The sequence below is a fragment of the Diceros bicornis genome, chromosome 22, assembly GCF_020826845.1.
Source record: "Diceros bicornis minor isolate mBicDic1 chromosome 22, mDicBic1.mat.cur, whole genome shotgun sequence".
NCBI classification, from domain to species: domain Eukaryota; kingdom Metazoa; phylum Chordata; class Mammalia; order Perissodactyla; family Rhinocerotidae; genus Diceros; species Diceros bicornis.
The window spans coordinates 16,692,793-16,716,893 of record NC_080761.1 but is presented as its reverse complement, the minus strand read 5'-3'; the positions used below and the strand labels follow the sequence as shown (position 1 = coordinate 16,716,893).

Here is a 24,101-nt window from a genome sequence, read left to right as displayed (position 1 = left end):
CGCACTTCCATGGAAAAAGCTAAATCCCTCTTGTGAATCATTTAGCTAACATTGATTCTCAATCTACAATTTTAGTATTTTACAAGAGGGATGAAAATTTTAAAAATTAAAGTAGATTATTTTCTGCATTGTTAAAGTAATATATGCTCAGTAAAGAAAAGTTAGAAAACTATAGAGAACAAAAAAATTATTCTGTCTCCCCACCATTTATATGTTCCTTTTAAGTTTTTTGTTCGTGTGATTATGATCCAAATATAAAAATTTCTGTTTTGTATTTTTTATTTTATTATGTTTTTATAAACAGATTTATTAACTTCTAAAGATTAAAAAGGTAACTCATTCATAGAATAATCCCCAATGTGGGAAACCTGGTCTTTATTTCTGGAATACATAAATAGCCAGCAGAACCTTTTCTTTATTTTTATAGCTGCCGTAGAAGCGTTTTCTTTTTGACTGAACATATTTCTACCTTTTAACTCTACCTTTTTAAAAAATTTGTACCTCTTAAATAAATCTTCTCCTCTTAAAATGCGTGCGTGTGTGTGTGTGTGTGTATGTATAATTCTTGTGTCTTTCATTGTCTGTGAATATTGACAGCCAGGTTGTCCAACGGGGGTAGTATATTCTTAACCATTTCAAATATTTTTAAATTTTATCTGTGTTGTCTTTGAATCTCATAAATCTCTTACAAAGATATCACAGTTGCCATTATGTAAGTTGTTGGAGAAGGGAGGCTGTTTTTGTTTGTTGTATGTTTCTTTTCTTTCAGAAATTACAGATGTTTTTAATTAGCTTCAAACACTGCCTTAGTAGCAATTGGAAGATAACTGCCTTCAGCCGACGTGGTCTTTCACTTTACTTCATGAGGAGAATTACAACTGATCTGGAAGAAAGGGCTTATCATAGGCAGTCAGATCACCAGAGTAGTGCCGAACACTCTTCCTGGCTTCATCTGAAATTTTGAGTAAGTGGACAAGAGCTAGACAAAGGCTTATTGGATTTCACTCTTCATTTTGTAACTCTTCCTCTCCAGAAGCATTCTTCTGAATGGGATGAGAAAACTGAAGAGAGCCAAATTCTGTTATCCAGACAAATTAGAGTTCCTAGCATCTCAGATAAAGCAGATCCTATGGAAAAGGATATTACCTATCCAACTTGTATATAATTCTCACACCTCATTCATTAGTTTAGCACAAATCTCTTGGAGAGCCTTTGGCACATCATTTCAAAGGCCTATACTTTTGAACATGTAGTAGTAAGTCCCACTAACTTTTTTTTGGACCAATAGAGTAATTCACCCCATTTAGAACTTTCCAATATTACGTAAAAATACTTTTTGAATAAGTCTTTGAAATCATATCTTTTTCTGGAGGTGATGGTTACACTTAAGGGAGGTTCCAGTTTTCTCTGTCTCAAGTATTAAATGAATTTTTAAATTCTCTTTTCTAATCCAGTACCTTGAATGAGACTGATTTGACTGCTAAATCTTTTTCAAAAGTTTGTCATCATTGCATCCCTTAAATTTGTAAATATATTAAGGAAGGGTAAATAGTATTAAAATGTAATACACTTAACTTTAAAAGAAATCCCTAAATGTTAAGCTCAGGTAGGTTCAAGAGTCTTACTCTCTTCTTACCAAGGATGCAAATAGAGCTAAAAGTCTATAGTAGATATTAGTTTAGAAAGTCTTTAGCCTTTGTTTAGCTAAACGTGCTAAATTGTAACCTGGGACTCACCCACGACTTCTCTACTGATGTGTTAGAGCTCTACCTTATAACTTCACCTCGTTACTTTGGACAGCATAGAGATTCTCAACATTAATTGAGCTTAGTATAGCTCATTCACATTTTTTTTAGTAGGTGCTCTAGCAATAGTGTTGTTAGGAGACTTTAGTATATAAGTTATGAAAAGTCTATTTTTTTTAACAGTCAAATGTCCTATGAGAGAAAGGATGTTCTCTTGCCAAATGAAACAATTCATTTTCATACAAAATCAGATTGGAGGCTACTTTCATTCATCTAAAAACAAAAATTTAATGTGATCTATGAAAGGAAGCACCATGTATACTTTTTTTGTCAGTTAAGAGTCTTTAGTTATAAATTCAAATGAAATTGATATCTTAGTTACTTCTGATGATGACTCTAATGAACTGTAATGCCAATTTTTCAGTGAAAATTTACCACTGTAAAGTACTCCATGGGAAGCAGTGTGGAGAAATGTACATTTAGACGTTTTGTGGTACTTTGAGTCTGAGGTTGTTTTAGAGATCCCATCAAGCTGCAGTGTTGGAATACAAGTCTGGGAGGCTGGATATTTCATGTAAAGTTAACCTTTCTAGAATAAATTGCCAGGTTACTTTGAATTTTTAAATCGTCAAAAGAGTAAATGTGTAATTATATATGTATAAATGAATTTTTGCTGAATGATTTAGTAGCATAGTTTATATGAATACAAAGAAAAAATGTAATGCCATGTATCTATTGTTTATACAAGTATTTGTTAAACTCCTATTAGCTGTGTATTAGACATTCTTCTAGATCTAAAGGTTACAGCCCTGAAGAGAGTAGTCAAGTTTCCTGCTCATCTCTCATGAGCTTATAATTGTAGTGATCTTTATTATTCTGGTGATTGGGAATAAAATACATGCCGTGTTAGAGGCCAACCTGTAATGTTGGATCTTTGCAGTCTCATTCTTGTTTGTTGACTAGCTGCCACATGCAATACTCTAAGGAACTGTAGGAATCAAAAGACACATAAGATATTTCCAGTCTTGCAAAGAGATAATGATCCCCAAGTATTACATGAAATTGAAGCATTGCAAGAAACGTACTACAGTTGGTGGGATATCTGAATCCATATTCCAGTGAGCTGTTAAAATGGAATCCCATGCATCTACTGGAATACATATAGTTCTTCTGTGCTAACTCATTTTGACAATAAAAATTATCTGAAGTGCAGCAATACCCTATGGCCCAGGGGCTGGATTCTAGAACCAAGTAAACTTGAGTTCACTTTCCAGCCTTTTCCTTTTATTAGCTTTTCCTTTTATTAGCTTTATAATCTTTTATTATGCTTTTCTGACCTCAGTTTCTAGACTATAAAAGGGAGATAATTGTAGTACTTAACAGTGCCTTGGTGTTAGTACATAACACCAAGAGAACAGTCCCTTGGTGGTGTTGCTAGGATTAAAACAAGTGAAGTAATATATATGATTATTAGTACAATGTCTAATAAGAACTCATTGTATTTTCATTTTTCCACATGAATACCAGTTGATACTGGTTCTTGGTCATCATTATATAAATTCTTTATTCCTCATTTGTGTTCTTTTTGCCAAGATAAAAGCATCATTAAATCTTATCCTTCTTTTTCCTCTCAAGGTTAATAGAATATTTTAGTTAAAATACCATGACAGTTTCCACACACTAATTGGTAAGCAATAAAAACGATAAAACCGTAGTAATTTGAACTGTTCTGAATTATACAATATTTTAAAAGAAATGTTATGGTTGTTTTCAAGTATATATATTATCATGGGTCAGTAAGTGTTGCTCAATAGAGGTTCTGCTGGAAATGCATTAGAGAGACTCTTGTAACTGTCCACTTACATTATTTCTGACCCACCTCTCTTGCCCTTCTTCTAGAACGTATTAGGTAGGTTAATTAATGGTCTGCTGTTGTCAATGCACATAATTATGTTATGAGCATAATTCTGTTCTTTTTCCAGACTGTTTTAGTTGAACCATTTGATGACAATTCACATGTCTTAAGGTAATAGTTTCTTTTATTTGATTTTATGTCACAGGGTTATGCTCAGCTTTCCTGCTTTATCTAAGCTGTCAGCATAGTTAATACTTTGGCTGACAATCAAAATAGCTCATTAGCATGGGAGGAGACAGAGGTATGGGGATTAAGTAAGGGCTAATTCCTCTTCAGATTTGATGACAGTCCATGAGATTTGATTTTTTTTTTTGGAACCAGCTTGCCTCATGGAATAAGCTAAATATCACTTGTTCACTCTTGTTTACATTTATTCTATTGTATGAAATCGCTGAGCTTTGAGGTAATGAATTTCTACTATATTTGATTATGAAGCTTGGTTGAATGCCTTGTTTTTCCTGGTCATGGCCCTCAAATCCCTCATATTTGAAGTGAATTAGTAAAACATTTTTTATTCCTAATCTTTACTCAGATAACTCTAAGGAAGTTACGCTTATTGACTACATTTTTCTCTAAAGATAAGATTGTTTTGAACAACTTGTCTATTTATTTGCTTCTTAAATAATTGAAAAATAGAGCATTTACCATTTTAATTTATGATTCCCTGCCTGAATTTTGTTGTTTTTAAAAGTAAGCTTAATTTTTCAGTATAATCTGTTCATATACCTTTCCTCTTTCCCCATCATCTGCTGACTACTCAGATTAACCAATCTATAAACCATTTATTTGTTGTCAAGTAGATTTTCTTTCTTGATAGCATTCTTACTCTATCTTTCATCTAGAAGAATTTCATTTTCCTTTTATCCCCCATGTTGCTATCTTTTAAAAAAAATTCATTTGTACCTCTATTAGACTCATCCAAAAGAGACAGATATTGATCAGATTTTGTTTTTGTTTCTTGCTGAACTATGTGTTCTTACCCTTTATCCAATTTTTTAAAATATATTTCCCATAAATATTAGCACTTTATATTGTTCAGGATTTAAAGCCTTCCATATTACTGATTTATTCCTAATATCTGTCTTTTCATATTTTGCTTTGTTTTTTCAGAAATATTTCTATTTTGGAACTCTGCTACTTCATAGCATTTGGATGATTTGAGAGCAATGTTTTTCTGTATTACTTTAGTTTCTAGCTTATGTTCTTTTTCTAAAGTATTAGAATTTATCTGGCAGGAAATATGGATATTAGTAGAGGGTAACCCTAACATCACTATCTTTCAAGTTCCTTCTTTCTGTGTGTTTTTCAGTTTGTGATCAATTTGGTTTGTATTTATTATATCTAATAAACTAAAGTGTACATACTCATTTTTTCTACTACAAAAGGGACCCTTTTACCAATAACCATACATTTCAATTGTTATCTACAAATTCTGATAATTATGTGTAATGAATGCAGTTTCCTTTGTCTTTCTCTGTTTATTTCTTTAAGAAAGTTCTCAAACAATGATAGGTAATTTGATAAGGCAAAAATTGTTTTTCCTTAGCACTATAGCGTGTTAAATGAGACTTTCATGTCTAAATTACTGGCTATTGTACTTGATACTTCAGATCATTTGATATTTCATCCAAATCTTGGTCTTTATGCAAAAGGCTCTACATAGTGACTTCTAGCCCTGGTTTTGCTAGTTCTGTATTTATTTATTTATTTATTTTTGAGAAGGATCGGCCCTGAGCTAGCATCTGCCAATCCTCCTCTTTTTGTTGAGGAAGGCTGGCCCTGGGCTAACATCCATGCCCATCCACTTTATATGGGGTGCCACAGCATGGCTTGACAGGCAGTGCATTGGTGCGCACCGGCAAACCCCGGGCCGCCGCAGCGGAGCGCGTGCACTTAACCGCTTGTGCCACTGGGCCAGCCCCCCTTCATTTATTTTAAAGGGCATCTCAAGTTATTTTAGTAGAAACATTAATACCTAACATCTGTTTGGGATGGAGGATGATAGGATATTAACACTAAACTATTTACACCCTGTTAACCTAAAAAAAAATCAGCCAGCCTGAACTGCTTTAGCAGCCTGCCTCAGCAACATTCAGTATCCAGGGATATTGAAGATATTTTTGAGGTATCCTGGGGAAATGTGTGACTGACACCATAAGAGGAGACATCAAGGTATAGTGAAAAGCACTAGAATTAGAAGTGAAGAAACCACTTTTTTGAGCCCAGTTGTGCACCTGATAGTATGACCCCAATCAAGTGACTTAACTATAATCTTGCCTAATTACACAAGGTTGTTGTGAAAATTAGATGGATAAGACACTTACTGATCCTTGATTTCTTCATGTGTTAAAGGAAGAGATTGGTTTGGATGAACAATAACATTCCTTCAGGTCTAAAATGCTGGGTTTTTTTCCCTAAAATAATATATAATGATGTATATAGCTTCATATATAGGGAATTTATAAAGTCAAATAATTAGGCAGGAAATTCTGACCAAAGGCATGATATTTGTAGACTCTTTACAGCATGATGGAAGATGGTGGCTGATAAGCTATCACATTCTCTCCCATGCTTCTCTGGGATTTAGTTCCCAAGTTTTAGCTTCTGCTTATAATGCTGTTCTTATTCCGTATTCACATATTTGTAATGGAAACTGACCAGCAAAATTTTGCTGTGTAAGGAGTTATCTTTGATGTTTATTCAAATATATCCATTCTAATAATAAAGAATACAGTTTATTGTATGTTTCAAAGTAGACTGCTGTGGCCATAATGTCCATTCATCTTTCGAGTGTTGCATCTAAGTTGTTGATGAACTTCAGAAAACATTGCATGAGTGACTTTTTTTGGATTTTTTTAGCTTTTATTTATACCAGCTGCTATGTGACTATTGAAATTGGTTTAATTGCTTATATGCACATGTTAGATTTGATTTAAGTTGTGTCTGAAAAGTGAAAAGTGATGAGAGGCAGGCTCAACTGCAATGCCCAAACTTAACATAAGATAGAAATAAAAGCCAGGTGCTTAGAGTTGAACCAGAGCTTTTAAGTTATTTGAAGGTCCTGATCTATTAATGAGGCAGCTTATTTCTTTTCAGATACCACAAAACTGAAATAATAGGATGTAAAGTTAAAAATAAAAGCTTCACTTCCCCCCCAACTATTACCCTTCCCAGACCCAGAGATAAGTGCTATTAAGAGATTGGTATGTTACCACCAACCCTTCCAGAAGTTTCCTGTGCCTATATAAAGAAGCATATGTGTATGTTTCTGCTTTTTTCTGCCCCCATTCATTCTCAGTAATTTAATTTCTTTTCATTTAATATATCTTACACTTCTTTCTATATCGGTACACACATCTGTCTTTTTCTTTTTCATGACTGCATAATGTCCCCTTGTATGGCTATACTATAATTTGTTTAAACAGTCCCTTGTTAATAAGCATTTAGCTTTTTTGCTTTTACCACAATATTATCATGAAGATTCTTATACGTATATCTTGGCATACATTTTCATAAGATAAATTCTAGCAATAGAATTGCTGACTCCAAGGGTACATTAAATTGATTCAGATTTCCTTGATTTTGAGTTAAGTTGAACATTTTCTTATATGTTTGTTGGTCAGATTTTGTTTGTGTTTTGCTGAACTACCTATTCGTAAACTTCACGCGTTTTCCTATTTGCTCATTTTTCTTCTCTTAGTTTATTCATATTCCAAGAATTCTCTGCGTTATGAAATTAGCTCTATATCTCTATTGACAAATACTTGCTCAATTTATCCTTTGATTTTTGTGTTAATTTACTTTATTTCTGTTTCTTTGCTTATTGTTTTGCCATTCAGTAGCGTTTAATTTCCATGTTCTTATCAATTTTTTTACGTTGTTTTATGAACTTTGTGTTTTATATTTGTCTTTTTCACTCTAAGATTATTATTATTTTTTTGTGTGTGAGGAAGATCAGGCCTGAGCTAACATCCATGCTAATCCTCCTCTTTTTGCTGAGAACCAGCTCTGAGCTAACATCTATTGCCAATCCTCCTCCTTTTTTTCCCCAAAGCCCCAGTAGATAGTTGTATGTCATAGTTGCACATCCTTCTAGTTGCTGTATGTGGGACACAGCCTCAGCATGGCCGGAGAAGCGGTGCGTCGGTGTGCTCCCGGGATCTGAGCCCAGGCCACCAGTAGCGGAGCGCGCGCACTTAACCGCTAAGCCTGAGAGCCGGCCCCTCACTCTAAGATTATTAAAATGTTATTTTTTCTAGTCCCTCTGTAGTTTCATGTTGTATACTTTAATCAGTGATCCATGTGAAATTAATTTGGTATAAACAGAAAAGTAGGGATCCAGCTTTAGCCAGCAAGTCACTTGAAACACCATTTATTTGATAATACTTGCTTTTGCCTAGTAATTTGAAATGCTGTCTTGATTTTATAAAGTCCTATGTGCATTTTGGTCGGTTTCTGGAATCCGTATTCTTTCTATTGATATGTCTTTATGTAACTTCCACTAGTACCAAACTGTTTCAGTACTGCAACTTATAAATTGTATTTATGCCTGCTACGGTAGTTCTCATTCTCCTTTCATAATTTAGTGGATATTATCACTTTTTTTCCTAGAAAAATTTTAGTATAATTTTTTTAAATCAATTCTTCCCCTCCCCAAAACAAGCTCACAAACACAATCTTGGGATCACATTGAGTGTGTGTGTGTATATATATATAAATTGGGAGGAGGGGATAACATCTTTATTGTAATGAGTTTTTCTATCCAAGAATAAGACACGAATTTCCATTTTCAAATTTTTCTGTTATTCCCCTCAATAGTGTGTTACAGCTTTTACCACATAAATTCTGCATGTTGTTAAACTTATGTGTAAATATTTATCTTTTTTATTACCATTATAAACAGGATAATTTTCCTTCTTTTTTCAGATTGATTATTGTGTTTATAAAATAAAGTTACTGGGTTTTATGTACTTGGATTTTCCAGATATACTATCATCTGCAAATAATTTCTGCTCTTCCTCTCCAATATTTGATACTTCTTTCTCTTAATAATTTATATTTTCTTAAAACATGACCCATTTCACCTAGTTATTCAAGTATTTGCATAATTTACAAACTAATAATACTTATTAATTTCTTCTGAATCTGTGGTTCTGTCCCTTTTTCATTTGTAATTCAAGGAATTTGTATTTACTTGCCCTACCTACTATAGTAAATAGTAAAGATACACTTTCCTCAAAAATTATAATCTTTGAAGTTAGAAAATTCTTTCACGCAGTTAATCTGTATGCCTCATCCTGCTATTGTAGTTTTTTTTTTAACTTCTGTCTCCAATAAAAATGAAGACTATTGTATCAGCCTTCTCTACCAAGATTATTATGAAGTCACTTGTTAGCTTACTTTTAAGCTAAATAATTTTAGTTTTTTGACGTAGCCTCAGGGAACACAACTTTCTAAAATCTTTGTATTCTCTTTGGAATTTCTTCAAGAGTTGTAACATTTTGGCTAAATTCTTACCATACCTCTTCTTGAGGGATCTTATTGCTTGTCTTTAAAAAAATGGTATTCTAGCCTACTGTATATTTTAAATAGCCAAAGTAACTCCATCTTCAGAGCAAATGGTATTTAGAATAGAATTAAAAATAAGTGTATTTTGTTTATATAATTATCTTTATATAATCTGGGACAAAGAATTGTTGACAATGTCATATATACTGTTTCAACAGTCTTGAAAATAAACTTAAGGTTGTTTCATAGGCTAATTGGGTCCTGGTGTTCCCTTGTTGTCCAGAAATACTCTGCCCCATTTTTTTTTTTTTTTGGTGAGGAAGATTGGCCCTGAGCTAACGTTTGCCAATCCTCCTCTTTTTGCTGAGGAAGACTGGCCCTGGGCTAACATCCATGCCCATCTTCCTCTACTTTATATGGGACGCCGCCACAGCATGGCTTGACAAGCAGTGCGTCAGTGCGTGCCCGGGATCCGAACCGGCGAACCCCGGGCCACCACAGCAGAATGCGCGCACTTAACCACTTGCGCCACCAGGCCAGCCCCTCTGCTCCGTATTTTTGAGTGAGTTGTGAGATTTGCAAAGAATATCACGTTTGTAAGGCAGATAGGGAAATTCTAAGGAAGAGGCAAGGTGGAAGCTAATTAATACATATGTTTAAATACAGTTATGTGCTGCATAATGATGTTTCGGTCAACGACAGACTTCATATACGACGGTGGTCCCATAAGATTAGTACCATGTAGCCTAGGTGTGTAGTAGGCTATACCATCTAGGTTTGTGTAAGTAAACTCTTATGAAGTTTGCACAATGACGAAATCACCTAAGGATACGTTTCTGAGACCGTATCCCAGTCAAGTGACACATGACTGAATGCGTTGGTGTTTACCTGTGTTTTTGTAAGATGTGATCAAATATTAATGTATTTTCCAAGATAAAATGAATGTCATAGTTTAATAGGTTCAATTTAAACTTTGTAAGATAATAGCAATATATTCCAAAAATCTGGCATTAAAGATTGGTATAGCTGCAATTGAATTATCTTGAATAAAGCAGTGCAAATAGGTGCTTTTAAAAAGGAAGCAGCAATGATTTTGTGAATATTCAATTTTCTGAAAATATACTTGCTGGATAAGTATGTTAATGATTTGCCCCCATTGAGAAATGGTATTTAGAGGATGGTAAGGCATTACTTGCATTAGAGTAGGAATATTATTGATTTTCTGACTCGCACTTTTTTTTAGGTCATGGAAAATGGAAGATTTGCAAAATATAAATATTTTACCCATGTCATGATCAATAAAACAGATATGTTAATGATAACCAAAAGGTAAATTTCTTTCTTTTTCTGATATAATTTGATAAAAGGTTAACTGACAGCCACTCATGAAGTGAAGCAACTGTTATTCAACTTTTATTCCAGATAGTCACACTGATTCCTGCTAACTCTGGTCCTCTTGCTCTACAAACCTCGTACTTAAAACCTCACATAAATTTATGTTTAGCTTTGTACGTGCATACAGATAAATGCATAGCCATGCACAAACATAACTATAAATTAATTTATTATTTGTTTCAACCAATTCGGACCGATACAGAAATTCCTATAAAACTATCCTCTCAAGGGTTGGCCAATACCATTCCTTTCCCTTCTCTGAAAAAGTATACAATTTCAGGTTACCCCAGAAGTCACTGGTCTTCTGGTGGTATCTATTCATTAGAATACATAGAGATTCACTCACATAAGTAGATAGACCATTGGAGATGGGTCAGTTATTATGTGGTTACTCTCAACCACAGCCAAATCCTCAAATAGACCTGTAGACAGTGGAGGGGTACAAGCAAAAATACATAGTGGCATAGCCTCAGAGGGGCAAGTTTTTGCAGGAGTCGTTATTGTTAAACTGAGGAAAAGAAGGAGCAAATTTAGTATTAGGATGGAGATTTCTGGATGGCAGAAAGTGAAAAGGCGGCTGAGGGAGAGAGGTTACAGCTAAGTAGAAAGGAGTGGTCGATAAACCTACGTGGTTTTGTTCACTATTATTATCACATGCTTATGACAAGAACTATAAGCATCTTGTTAGTTCAAGTTGACTACTGAACTTAGCAGTCATTTTTAATGTTTTTAATCCTAATAATTTGAGACTAAAATGTACAGCACTGTCTTAATTCTCTTATTTAAAAAGTAGCACAAAATAGAAAACTCACACAGTATTAGAATGTATACACGTTAAAGTCAGTCTTCATTCCATTCCAGATACTAGTCCCTCTTTTCCCCTTCCCAGAAGCAACTACTGTTACTTGTTTCCTTTGTATCCTTCTTGAAATAGTTTGTGCCTATATGAGCATACACACATATGTGTTTGAATGTAAATGGGAATCTGATGTACATACCATTCTGTACTTTGTTTTAATTTTTTATTTAAGATCTATATCTTGAAGATTATTCCATGTCAGCATATGGAGACCTTTCTTAATTTGTAAGTGACTGCCTGGCATTTACATCTAAGTTGTTTCTAAACTTTTATTATTACAGACAATGCTTCAGCAGTCATTTTTGATCATAGCAATTTTCAATCATGTTTTTATTAACCCTCTCCCCCATTGACTAAAGGAAGCGTGATTTATTAGAGTTAAATGGGTCAGTTACAAAGTTTATTAGTTTACAAAATCTTGCAGCATTTTTAAAATTACCTTCTCAACATAGTAGAGCTCTTTAAATGAGGTCACATAAACCTTGACAGAGTAAGGTTAGTGAGTTAGTTGTAGTTGATGGAAAGGTGACATTTATACTTAGAATTTGCTTTTCGTCCAAGTTTCGGATTTGAGGAGAAAGGATCTTTGAATCAGGAGAGGGAGTACTAGGTAGCTGCTACAAGATTAGCCTTTGATTCTTCACATGGTTGAAGATGTACTGGAGGGCGAGTAGGTTTGTTCCAACAGCCCCTATACTCCAGGATTGGTGAAGGAGGGGATCAGAGACAGAAGATTGAGGTGAGAGATGTAAATCCTGATTAGCTTTCTCTTCCATTCCAACCAGGAGCCAGCTTTTTCTTTAATTCACTCCCTTAACTTACAGTATCTGTTACTTAAACCTCTGGTTGCACCTACAGTTGATGTTTAAACCAGAAGGAAGAATTAGGGGAGAAAGGCCTTTGAAGGAAGGATTAAATAGAATTATTATAACCAATGCATTTTCATTTCTTGGTTTCTTCCCTCAAAATGGGGAAGAAACAAGAATTAATTTAAAAGACGTCTGTCTGATGTAGGTTGGTCAATGTATTACATGGAGCCTTAGTAATAAAATCATTTATTCTAAAGCATTAATTATGTGAAAGTTCCCCAAAATATTAGTTAATTGATTCTGTAAATCTTTCCTATTTCTTATAAAGTGCCTTATATATTTGACTTTATAAGTACTTCATTTTTTCTAACATAAGTATGTTGTGTTATAAATTTCCCACTAAGCATTGCTTTAGCTGCATCTCACAAATTTTATGTTGTGTTTTCATTCCCATTCAGTTCCATATTTTCTAACTCCTTTGAGATTCTTTGACCCATGGATTATTTAGAAGTTTGTTAATTGCCAAGCATTTGGAAATATTCTTATCTTTCTGTTACTGGTTTCTAGTTTAATTTCATTATGATCTGAGAACATACTTTGTATGATATCAGTTCTTTTAAATTCATTAAGATTTTTTATGACCCAGAGTGTAGTTTCTCTTGGTGAATGTTTTATTTGCACTTGCAAGGAATGTGTATCCTGTTATTATTATATTATTGGATTTAAGTGCCTCAGTCTTTTAAAGTGGATTCTGTTTTTTTTCCCCCAGTGGTGTATTGTTTGTAACCAAAGGAACATTTGGACAGCTTACGTGTGAATGGCAGTATAGTTTTGATGAGTTTACCAAAGAGCCATTCATTGTTCATGGAAGGAGATTGCGCATTGAAGCAAAGGTATATTGAAGAGATTTTTTTGAAAACTGGGAATTGAAAATAATGCACTGAAATAGTCCTCTTTCCTTTTGTAACGTTTCCATCTCTTTTATAGATGTTGCTTTGTCTTCATATGGTTTTCCTTTATACCTGCTGTCTTACTCAAGCTTAAAGAAAAGAAAGCTAGGCCAAGAAAAAAGATGCTACTTTATGTGCTTTATGTTCTTTATTTGCTATTACATTGACAACAACGTTCCTGGGCCCTTATTTTATATTCAGTAACAGATCCTCACCTTCCCACTGCTGTCCAAGGCACTAAAATGAGAAAATCATTTGTATACCTCAGAATCCCTAGCAGTTCCCTACAGAATGTTTTTCCCTGAAAGTCTCTCAAAAAGACACTTGAAAAGTTCTCTCTCTCTCTCTAACAGCTGATTGTTGATAGTTCTTTCTCTTTTTATAGATGTTATCTTATCTTCCTAATTCAATTCTAATCATCTTAAAGGCAGAGACCATTTCTCATTCTGCTTTGAGTACTAGCAGCTAGCACAGTGCCTGGTACTTGGATGTTGCTATAAAATACAGTGAATTGCTAGTCATTTAGTAAATCAGGAGAAACTCCATATTTATTGTAAGTTGTAATGATTGTGCTAGGTATTATAGGTGATACAAAGAAATATAAGATAATATATTTGACCTCAAGGTATTTGACCAAATACCTGTGTGTTGGACCACTTTGGCACTGGCTGTATTAGTCAGAAATATTGTGAGTGATTCAACCCAAGTAAGTTTTGTTCTTTGTTATTTTTGTTTTGTTTTGATTTTGAGGGATTTAATTGGCTCATGTAACTGAAAAGTCTGAGTCTATCTCTTATAGCTTAGATATGCTCAAATGATGTCATTAGCAGTTATTCTCCACCCCTTCCTCTCCTCCTTTGTTCTCTCCTTTGCTGCCCCCATCTCTAGGTTCTAGTTTCTTCTGCTTCATTGTCAAGCAGGCTATAGTCTGGTGACACAATGGCCAGCACACGTTCCACCCTTGTATCCTACTGGCTCAGCAGAATGAAAATTTCCCACTGGGTCTCACTGGGCCACCTTTGGTCGTGTGCTTAATCCTGAACCAGTCACTTTGGTCAGGGAGCTGGAATGGGCCATAGCCAGGTGAGGGTCAAGGGATCACCATGGTTGCTACCAAGAAGGAAGAATCAGCTCTATCTGAAGTATTTGGAGTGAGAGAAGGTGAGAAATAGTTACCCAAAAGAGATTCAAAAAGTTGTTACTGGAAGAAGCATCGGACACAGGCAGGCAGAAACAACAGATGTCTTCTGGGCTAGCCTATTTTGAACAGAACTTCCCGTAGGCCTTGTGTTTAACCAGTGAAGACCATTTCTCCAATATTACCACTCATTCCAAAAACATGGGTCAGCTCTTGAGCTCTCAGATGGGATATTATTTCTTTTTTTTTTTTTTCCTTCTGAGCAAGATCGACCCTGAGCTAACAACTGTTGCCAATCTTCCTCCTTTTTTGTTTTTCCTTTTTTCTCCCCAAAGCCCCAGTAGATAGTTGTATGTCATAGTTGTACATCCTTCTAGTTGTTCTATGTGGGTGGGACGCTGGCTCAGCATGGCTTGATGAGCAGTGTGTAGGTCCATACCCAAGATCCAAACCAGCGGATCCCGGGCCACTGAAGCAGAGCGCATGAACTTAACCACTATGCCACCGGGCTGGCCCCTGGATATTAATTCTTGAGAGTCTTAGACCAACTTATTCACTGAGAATTTCTCTAATTCACTCAGAACGTGAAAGGCCCTGTGGCCACATATGAAATGATGTATAGTGGCTGTTAGCTTCTGCTCTAGCCCGTACTGCTTTCCTGGCTTTTTGCATATCTTTTTCTCCCTCCAAGGATAGGCTTCCTCTTATCTCCTTGATTTCTTCCCCTTCCACTTTTTCTTAAGACCTTGTATCAGCAATCATATTTTTAAAATAAAAGAATCTGATTTCTTCCGGAGTCTATATTTGCATGGTTATTTGAATTACTTATAGGAATTGTTAGACTAGTAAAACCTCCACATTGCTTCTTCTATAACTGTACCCATAGTTAATAGAGGTAAACACCACCCTTCTCCTCAATAATCCCATTCTTTCTATTTGTCCCTCTAATGCTTAACATCCATCCTTAGACAGTTCTTCACCACAAACACTGAACAGAATACCAAAGGAGTGTAAAAAGTGGAGAACAATCATATAGGATCTAGGACCCACCCTGATTTCTTTGATTCTCAAACTACATTCTTATTGCATGACTAGTTAAAAATGTCAGGCGTTACATACATACACACATACATTCACACACCCTCATATAACATATATGTATGTATGTATGTATACACACACATAAATGTATATATTATTTTTGAGCTGAACTCATCATGATTCCATGGCCAGATATCAAGAACTATGTGAGAAATTATTTGGAGGGGAAAAACAGTGGCACTGTCCCCAAACTTATCTCCTTCCCATCCTCTGCATAAACCCTTTGTGGCTTTAGCAATTGAAATCTCACCTAAAGCTTTTTAACTTAGATTTAGTGATAATAGATATGTTAGAATTTAGTCCATTTTTTCCGTTTGTGTTTGATTCTTCTTGATTCCCCATTCGTGGCTTTTTTTAAGGTGTATGATATGTGTAAATGGATACTTTAAGCACAAATTTATAAAACTGCATGGCATTTCTTTATCATATTTCTACAACTGGATTTTCATTTTAATGAAGTTACTTATTCTATTTATAGGAACGAGTGAAGTCTGTATTCCATGCCAAAGAGTTTGGAAAAATAATTAACTTCAAGACCCCAGAGGATGCTAGGGTAAATATAATGAATCTTTTACTTAAACGGATAGTAGCTTCTCATTTCAAAGTCATGTAAGTTGGGCTGTTTTTTAAGGCAGATAAGTATTGTTTGTTTTTAATTTTGTTTTTATATTTAAAACTACCAAAATATAGTTTTAGTATATGTAACTAGATAATATTTCCCCAAAACTATTTTTCATTAGATTGAATTCAGCACACCTACTTGTTTTTCATGTCAAATTGCTCCATCTTATTTAAATCCTAACTATAATACTTTGTAAAAAAGTCAACAAACAAAAGAAATTATTTCATTCTAATGCTAATCTACCAGCTCTAGCAGGGAAAGTACAGCCCCACATTGTTGATTTCTCTGCTATATAGCTATAGCGATTTTTTTAAACAATTTTTTTAATTGATGTCTTAATAGTTTATAACATTGTGAAATTTTAGTTATATGTTATTATTTGTCCATCACCATATAAATGGCTCCCTTCACCCCTTGTGCCCCATCCCCAACCCCCTTGCCCCTAGTAACCACCAAACAGTTCTCTCTGTCTGTGTTGGTTTATCTTCCACATATGAGTGAAATCACGTGGTGTTTGTCTTTCTCTCTCTGGCTTATTTTGTGTAACGTAATACCCTCCAGTTCCATTCATGTTGTTGCAAATGGGACGATTTTGTCTTTTTTATGGCTGAGTAGTATTCCATTGTGTATATATACCACATCTTCTTTATCCGTTCATCAGTCGAGGGACACTTGGGTTGCTTCCACTTCTTGACTATAGTGAATAATGCTGCAATGAACATAGGAGTGCATAAGCTTCTTTGGATTGTTGATTTCAAGTTCTTTGGATAAATACCCAGAAGTGGGATAGCTGGATCATAAGGTATTTCTATTTTTAATTTTTTGAGGAATCTCCATACTGTTTTCCATAGAGGCTGCATCAGTTTGCATTCCCACCAGCAGTGAATGAGGGTTCCCTTTTCTCCACAACCTCTCCAACATTTGTTGTTTTTTGTCTTGGTGATTATAGCCATTGTAACAGGTGTAGGGTGATATCTTAGTGTTGTTTTGCTTTGCATTTCCCTGATGATTAGTGATGTTGAACATCTTTTCATGTGGCTATTGGCCATCTGTATATCTTCCTTGGGAAAGTATCTCTTCATATCCTCTGCCCATTTTTTGATTGGGTTTTTTTTTTTGTTGTTCAGTTGTGTGAGTTCTTTATATATTGTGGAGATTAACCCCTTGTCAGATATATGCTTTGCAAGTATTTTCTCCCAACTGGTGGGTTGTCTGTTCATTTTGATCCTGGTTTCATTTGCCTTGTAGAAGCTCTTTAATTGGATGAAATCCCACTTGTTTATTTTTTCTTTTGCTTCCCTTGTCCAAGTAGACACGGACTCCAAAAAGATCCCTTTGTGACCGATGTCCAATAGTGTCCTGCCTATATTTTCATCCAGGAGTTTTATAGTTTCAGGTCTCACCTTCAGATCTTTGATCCATTTTGAGTTAATTTTTGTGTATGTTGAAAGAAGATGGTCCACTTTCATTCTTTTGAATGTGGCTGTCCAGTTTTCCTAGCACCATTTATTGAAGAGACTTTCCTTTCTCCATTATATGTTCTTAGCTCCTTTGTCGAAGATTAGCTGTCCGTAGATGTGTGGTTTTATTTCTGGGCTTTCAGTTCTGTTTCATTGACCTGTGTGTCTGTTTTTGTACCAGTACCATGCTGTTGTAATTATTATAGTTTTGTAGTACATCTTGAAGTCAGGGATTGTGATGCCTCCAGCTTTGTTCTTTTTTCTCAGGATTGCTTTAGCTGTTTGGGGTCTTTTGTTGCTCCATATGAATTTTAGTATTCTTTGTTCTATTTCCATGAAGAATGTCATTGGGATTCTGATTGGGATTGCATTGAATCTGTAGATTGCTTTAGGTAATATAGACATTTTAACTATGTTTTTTCTTCCAATCCATGTGCATGGAATATTTTCCATTTGTTTATGTCATCATCAGTTTCTTTCAATAATGTCTTATAGTTTTCATTGTATAGGTCTTTCACCTCCTTGGTCAGATTTATTCCTAGATATTTTATTCTTTTTGTTGCAATTGTAAATGGGGTTATCTTTTTGTGTTCTCTTTCTGTTAGTTCGTTATTAGCATATAGAAATGCAACTGATTTTTGTAAGTTGATTTTGTACCCTGAACCTTTGCTGTAGTTGTTGATTATTTCTAATAGTTTTCCAATGGATTCTTTAGGGTTTTATATATATAAAATCATGTCATCTGCAAATAGTAAGAGTTTCACTTCTTCGTTGCCTATTTGGATTCCTTTTATTCTTTTTTCTTGCCTAATTGCTCTGGCCAAAACCTCCAGTACTATGTTGAATAAAAGTGGCAAGAGTGGGCACCCTTGTCTTGTTCCTGTTGTCAGAGGAATAGCTTTCAGTTTTTCCCCATTGGGTATGATGTTGGCTGTGGGTTTGTCATAGATGGCCCTTATTATGTTGAGGTTCTTTCCTTCTATACCCATTTTGTTGAGAGTTTTTATCATAAATGGATGTTGGATCTTGTCAAATGCCTTCTCTGCATCTATTGAGATGATCATGTGGTTTTGATTCCTCGTTTGTTAACAAGGTGTATCACGTTGATTGATTTGCGGATGTTGAACCATCCCTGTGACCCTGGTATAAATCCCACTGGGTCATGGTGTGTGATCCTTTTAACATATTATTGTGTTCAGTTTGCCAATATTTTGAGTATTTTTGCATCTATGTTCATCAGCGATATTGGCCTGTAGTTTTCCTTCTTTGTATTGTCCTTGTCTGGCTTCAGTATCAGGGTGATGTTGGCCTTGTACAATGTGTTAGGAAGTGTTCCATCTTCCTCTATTTTTTGGAATAGTTTGAGGAGGTTAGGTATTAAATCTTCTTTGAATGTTTGGTAAAATTCTCTGGAGAAGCCATCTGGTCCTGGAGTTTTATTTTTTGGGAGGTTTTTGATTACTGTTTCAATCTCTTTACTTGTGAATGGTCTATTCAGATTCTCTATTTCTTCTTGGTTCAGTTTTGGGAGGTCGTATGAGTCTAGGAATTTATCCATTTCTTCTAGATTGTCCAATTTGTTGGCATATAGTTTTTCATAGTATTCTCTTATAATCCCTTGTGTTTCTGTGGTGTCCATTGTAATTTCTCCTCTTTCATTTCTAATTTTATTTATTTGAGCCTTCTCTCTTTTTTTCTTAGTGAGTCTGGCTAAGGGTTTGTCAATTTTGTTTATCTTCTCAAAGAACCAACTGTGTTTCATTGATCCTTTCTACTGTTTTTTTGGTTTCAATTTCATTTATTTCTGCTCTAATTTTTATTATTTCTCTCCTTCTGCTGACTTTGGGCTTTCTTTGTTCTTCTTTTTCTAGTTCTGTTAGGTGTAGTTTAAGATTGCTTATTTGGGATTTTTCTTGTTTGTTAAGGTGGGCCTGTATTGCTATGAGTTTCCCTCTCAGGACCACTTTTGCTGCATCCCATATGAGTTGGTATGACATTTTCATTTTCATTTGTCTCCAGATATTTTTTTATTTCTCCTTCGATTGCATCAGTGATCCATTGGTTGGTCAGTAGCATGTTTAGTCTCCACATCTTTGTCACTTTACCAGTTATTTTCTTGTAGTTGATTTCTAGTTTTATAGCGTCATGGTCAGAAAAGATGCTTGTTATGATTTCAATCTTCTTAAATTTATAGAGGCTTGCCTTGTTTCCCAGCATATGGTCTATCCTTGAGAACGTTCCATGCGCACTTGAGAAGAATGTGTAGTCTGCTGTGTTTGGATGGAGTGCTCTGTATATGTCTGTTAAGTCCATCTCGTCTAGTTTTTCATTTAATTCCACTATTTCTTTATTGACTTTTTGTCTGGATGATCTATCCCTTGATGTAAGTGGGGTGTTAAGATTCCCTACTGTTATTGTGTTGTTAATATCTCCTTTTAGGTTTGTCAATAGTTGCTTTATGTACTTCGGTGCTCCTGTTTTGGGTGCATATATATTTATAATTGATATGTCTTCTTGGTGGAGTGTCCCTTTTATCATTATATATTGCCCCTCTTTGTCTCTCATTACCTGTTTCATCTTGAAGTCTACTTTGTCTGATATATTGTCTGATATAAGTATGGCAACACCTGCTTTCTTTTGTTTGCCATTAGCTTGGAGTATTGTCTTCCATCCTTTCACTCTGAGCCTGTGTTTGTCTTTAGAGCTGAGGTATGTTTCCCGGAGGCAGCATATTGTTGGGTCTTGCTTTTTAATCCATCCAGCCACTCTGTGTCTTTTGATTGGAGAATTCAATCCATTTACGTAGAGTGATTGTTGATATATGAGGGCTTAATGTTGCTACTTTTTTGCTCATTTTCCAGTTCTTTTGCGTTTCCTTTGTTTCTCATCCCATGTGTTTCAGACTACCAATTCAGTTTAGTATGATGACTCTTTTAGTTTTCTCTTCATTCATCATATGTGACTCTGTTCTGATTATTTGTTTAGTGGTTACCTTGAAGTTTGTATGAAAAATCTCACGGATGAGATGGTCCATTATCTGATGACCTCTTATTTCCTTAGACTAAGTTGATTCGATCCCTTTCCTCTCCCCCTTCTAAGTTATTATTGTCACAACTCAGTCCATCTTGTGTTGTGAGTGTGTGTTTAAAGTGATGAGGTTATAATTTATTTTTGGTGTTTTCCTTCCCTTAAATCTTTGGTTTTTGTAACTAAGTGTTTGCTAACCTATTCTGATAAGAGAGCTGCAATTTTTCTGATTTTGTCTACCTGTTTTTCTCCTTGCTCAAAGCTTTGCATCCACTTTCTTTCTTTTTTTTTCAGGCATGAGGGCCTTCTTGAGCATTTCTTGTAGTGGGGGGGGGTCTCGTGGCCATGAACTCCCTTAGCTTTTGTTTATCTGGGAAAGTTATTATTTCTCCATCATGTTTGAAGGATATTTTCACTGGATAGAGTATTCTTGGCTGAAAGTTTTTGTCTTTCAGAATTTTGAACATATCATTCCAGTCTCTCCTAGCCTGTAAAGTTTCTGTTGAGAGATCTGCTGAGAGCCTGATGGGAATTCTTTTGTACGTTATTATTTTTTTTTTTGTCTAGCTGCTCTTAATATTGTTTCTTTGTCATTGACTTTTGCCAGCTTTACTACTGTGTGCTTTGGAGAGGTTCTTTCCATGTTGATATATTTAGGCAATCTATTGGCTTCATTCACTGGTATTTCCAGCTCCTGCCCCAGATTTGGGACATTCTTAGCTGTTATTTGCTTGAACAAGCTCTGTGTTCCTTTTTGTCTCTCTTGTGCCTCAGGAATACCTATAATCCTTACGTTGCATTTCCTAATTGTGTCAGATATTTCTCTGAGAATTTCTTCATTTCTTTTTAGTCTTAGTTCTCTCTGCTCCTCTATCTGGAGCATTTCTGCATTCCTATCCTCAATAATGCTAATTCTTTCCTCCATATTGTCAGCTCTGTTCTTTAAAGATTCCAGATTTTCCTTTATCTCCTCCATTGTATTTTTCATCTCCAACAATACTGATTGGTTTTTCTTTATGGTTTTTTGTGAAGAAATTCCTGATATAGTTGATTTGTTGTTCTGTGTTTTCTTGTAATTCATTGAGCTTTTTTATGATAGCTATTTTGAATTTTCTGTCGTTTAGGTTGTACATTTCTGAGCCTTCAGGGTTGATTTCTGAGTTCTTGTTATTTTCCTTCTGGTCTAGAGATTTAATATATTTTTGCATCCTGCCTGCTTATGTTGGCTTGTTTTTCTTCACCCTAAAAATATCTGGTCACAGTTTCCACCTGCTGCCACTGGGTGGGGGTCAAGGGCTGTGTATTCTGAGCCTGCTGTGCTCTGTGGGTGCTCTGGCTGAGCAGTTGTTCTGAAGCACTGGGTGTGTGGGGTGGGGAGGGGTTCTCTCTTTTGCCTGCCCGATCCCAGGGGCCTTTTCATTCTTCCCTCACTGTCTGCTCTCCTGGGGTGCTCAGATGTTGACAGCACCACTACAACAGTTCCATCTCCTCCATATGGGATTTTCCCACGGGCTGTGAGAGGACTTACAGAGCGACGGTTTTCCTGCAGAGGGCCACCCCTCACCCCTCTCTCTCTGGGAGCCACAGGGACCCAGAGTCACCAATGGAAAGGGGAGGGGGAGGATTTCTCCTTACCTCTCCCCACTTCTTCGGGGGTTCCAGCACCTTCACCCTGAGATGTGCAGCTGCGTGGGTCTCTCACACGTTTTTTGTGTTATGTGAGTGTCCTTTGTTGGTATGCAAATGTCATTTTTGTTGTATCTTATTCAAGGAGAGTTTATGGGGAAAGCTCACTCAGCCATGATGCTGACATCCGATTTTTCTTTTTTTTTTAATTACCATATCATGGCAAAAGGAGCCAAGCCTGTAGTCAGAAAATTTGGGTTTGAATATTGGTTCTGTTCCTTCTTGACTGTAGGACTTTGGAGAAGTCAGTTAACCTCAGTTTCCTCAAAATGTGAATGGTATGAACTGAAAAACACTATATATACTTCAGGATTATGGCAGTTACAAACATGAGCACTGTCAAGAAAAGGAAGACTATGAACTGAGTATCCACCTCATTAATAACTAAGACATTATTCCTGATGCTGAATTGTACTCACTGTGTCATGAAACATATAATAAGAACACATTATTTATTCTTTTACTGAATCCCTGGGCCTCCCGCCTTCATACTGCTCTCTGCCTTGGTCCTGGCTGGATATGACATTTACCAGTTCACTTGTCACATCTGGACCCCAAACCAGGAACCTTGGACAGTTTAGCATGGGCTGTGCAATATTCTATCTAGACTTTGTGATATAAGGCAACACTGGCGTACTAACAGAAAACTGAAAGAGGGCACGGATAAGTTACAAAGAAAGAGGAATAGAGTAATGAAAGCCTCAATATTCATGTTACCTGGAACCAGGGAGACAGAGTAGAACATGATAATAGCATGACTTTCAGGCCATCTTCTTTCATGTTGCTGAAGGACTTTATCATGTATTTCAGTTTCTCTGTAATAAGTTTTCCATTTAATCTCTGTCACCATGTTATTTTATCCGAGAAGGTTTGTGTTTATTCCTCCTGCTCTGCCAGAAACATCCAAAGAAGGCTACTGAGCTCAGTTCTCTTTCTCTACTTATCTTAAAGCTATTCCCACTAGGTTATTCTTTTTTTTTTTTTTTTTTTTTGGTGAGGAAGATTAGTCCTGAGCCAACATCTGTTGCCATTCCTCCTCTTTTTGCTGAGGAAGATTGGCTCTGGGCTAACATCCATGCCCATCTTCCTCTACTCTATATGTGGGACGCCTGCCACAGCATGGCTTGATAAGCGGTGTGTAGGTACATCCCCAGGATTCGAACCTGCAAACCCTGGGCCGCCGAAGCGGGACACATGAACCTAACCACTATGCCACTGGGCCCACTAGGTTATTCTTAAGTTAAAGAAGCACAAATATCTCTGCTAAAGCTTTTCATAATGGGATAACCCCAGTATCACCTCCAATGCTTTTATCTGTCATACAGTCCCAATAATAATAGACATTATTGGTAGAAAAGTTTGCATTACATTTTCATTTTATTTTGTGATTTCAAATCCTTTCAAATAGAAAATATATAATGAGAGTACCTAAAATGCTCAAGAATGTTGCTGTGCTACTACTCACTGCAGAATTATATGTAATTATTCCTACTCAATCAGTGGAATCCTATATATGGAATCATGAATGTTTGTGATGCTAAATTGGCATAGGATGGAATGATTTTTGCATAGATAATTTTCACACTATGCCAAAGTTATTTAGTCCAGCTGCCAAATAACCCTTCTCTCTCAGGATGGTTCGTTTTACTTTTCTTATTCTGAAGATGAACATCTAAGTCCAAAGACCTTAGGAAAACATTATTCCTACTGCTAAATCAAACCCAGTACCATTGTCCCTGGTAATGAGTGAGTTTTAAGTGAGTGAATGATCTCTTATGAAAGGTGAATTTAATCATTGGCTATGAGTATACACCCAACTAATCTAGAAAGCCAGCTTCTAGATTTCCATTCATTACATTTTGAGTTTCATTGCAAGTTCATTGAAG

General features: G+C 35.7%; 1 protein-coding gene across 3 annotated transcripts in view; it reads left to right on the top strand.

Annotated features, from left to right (window-relative positions):
* Positions 1-24,101, top strand: part of VPS13A (vacuolar protein sorting 13 homolog A) — a 249,952-nt gene that overhangs the window by 224,331 nt on the left and 1,520 nt on the right. For 2 of the 3 annotated variants that reach the window (XM_058565619.1, XM_058565615.1), the window contains exons 69-71: positions 10,412-10,497; positions 13,001-13,124; positions 15,899-15,973. In XM_058565619.1, coding sequence (XP_058421602.1) covers positions 10,412-10,497; positions 13,001-13,124; positions 15,899-15,973 — 285 coding nt within the window. Of the gene's footprint in view, positions 1-3,727; positions 3,772-10,411; positions 10,498-13,000; positions 13,125-15,898; positions 15,974-24,101 lie in introns of those variants that run through there. The other variant, XM_058565616.1, reaches the window with a different exon arrangement.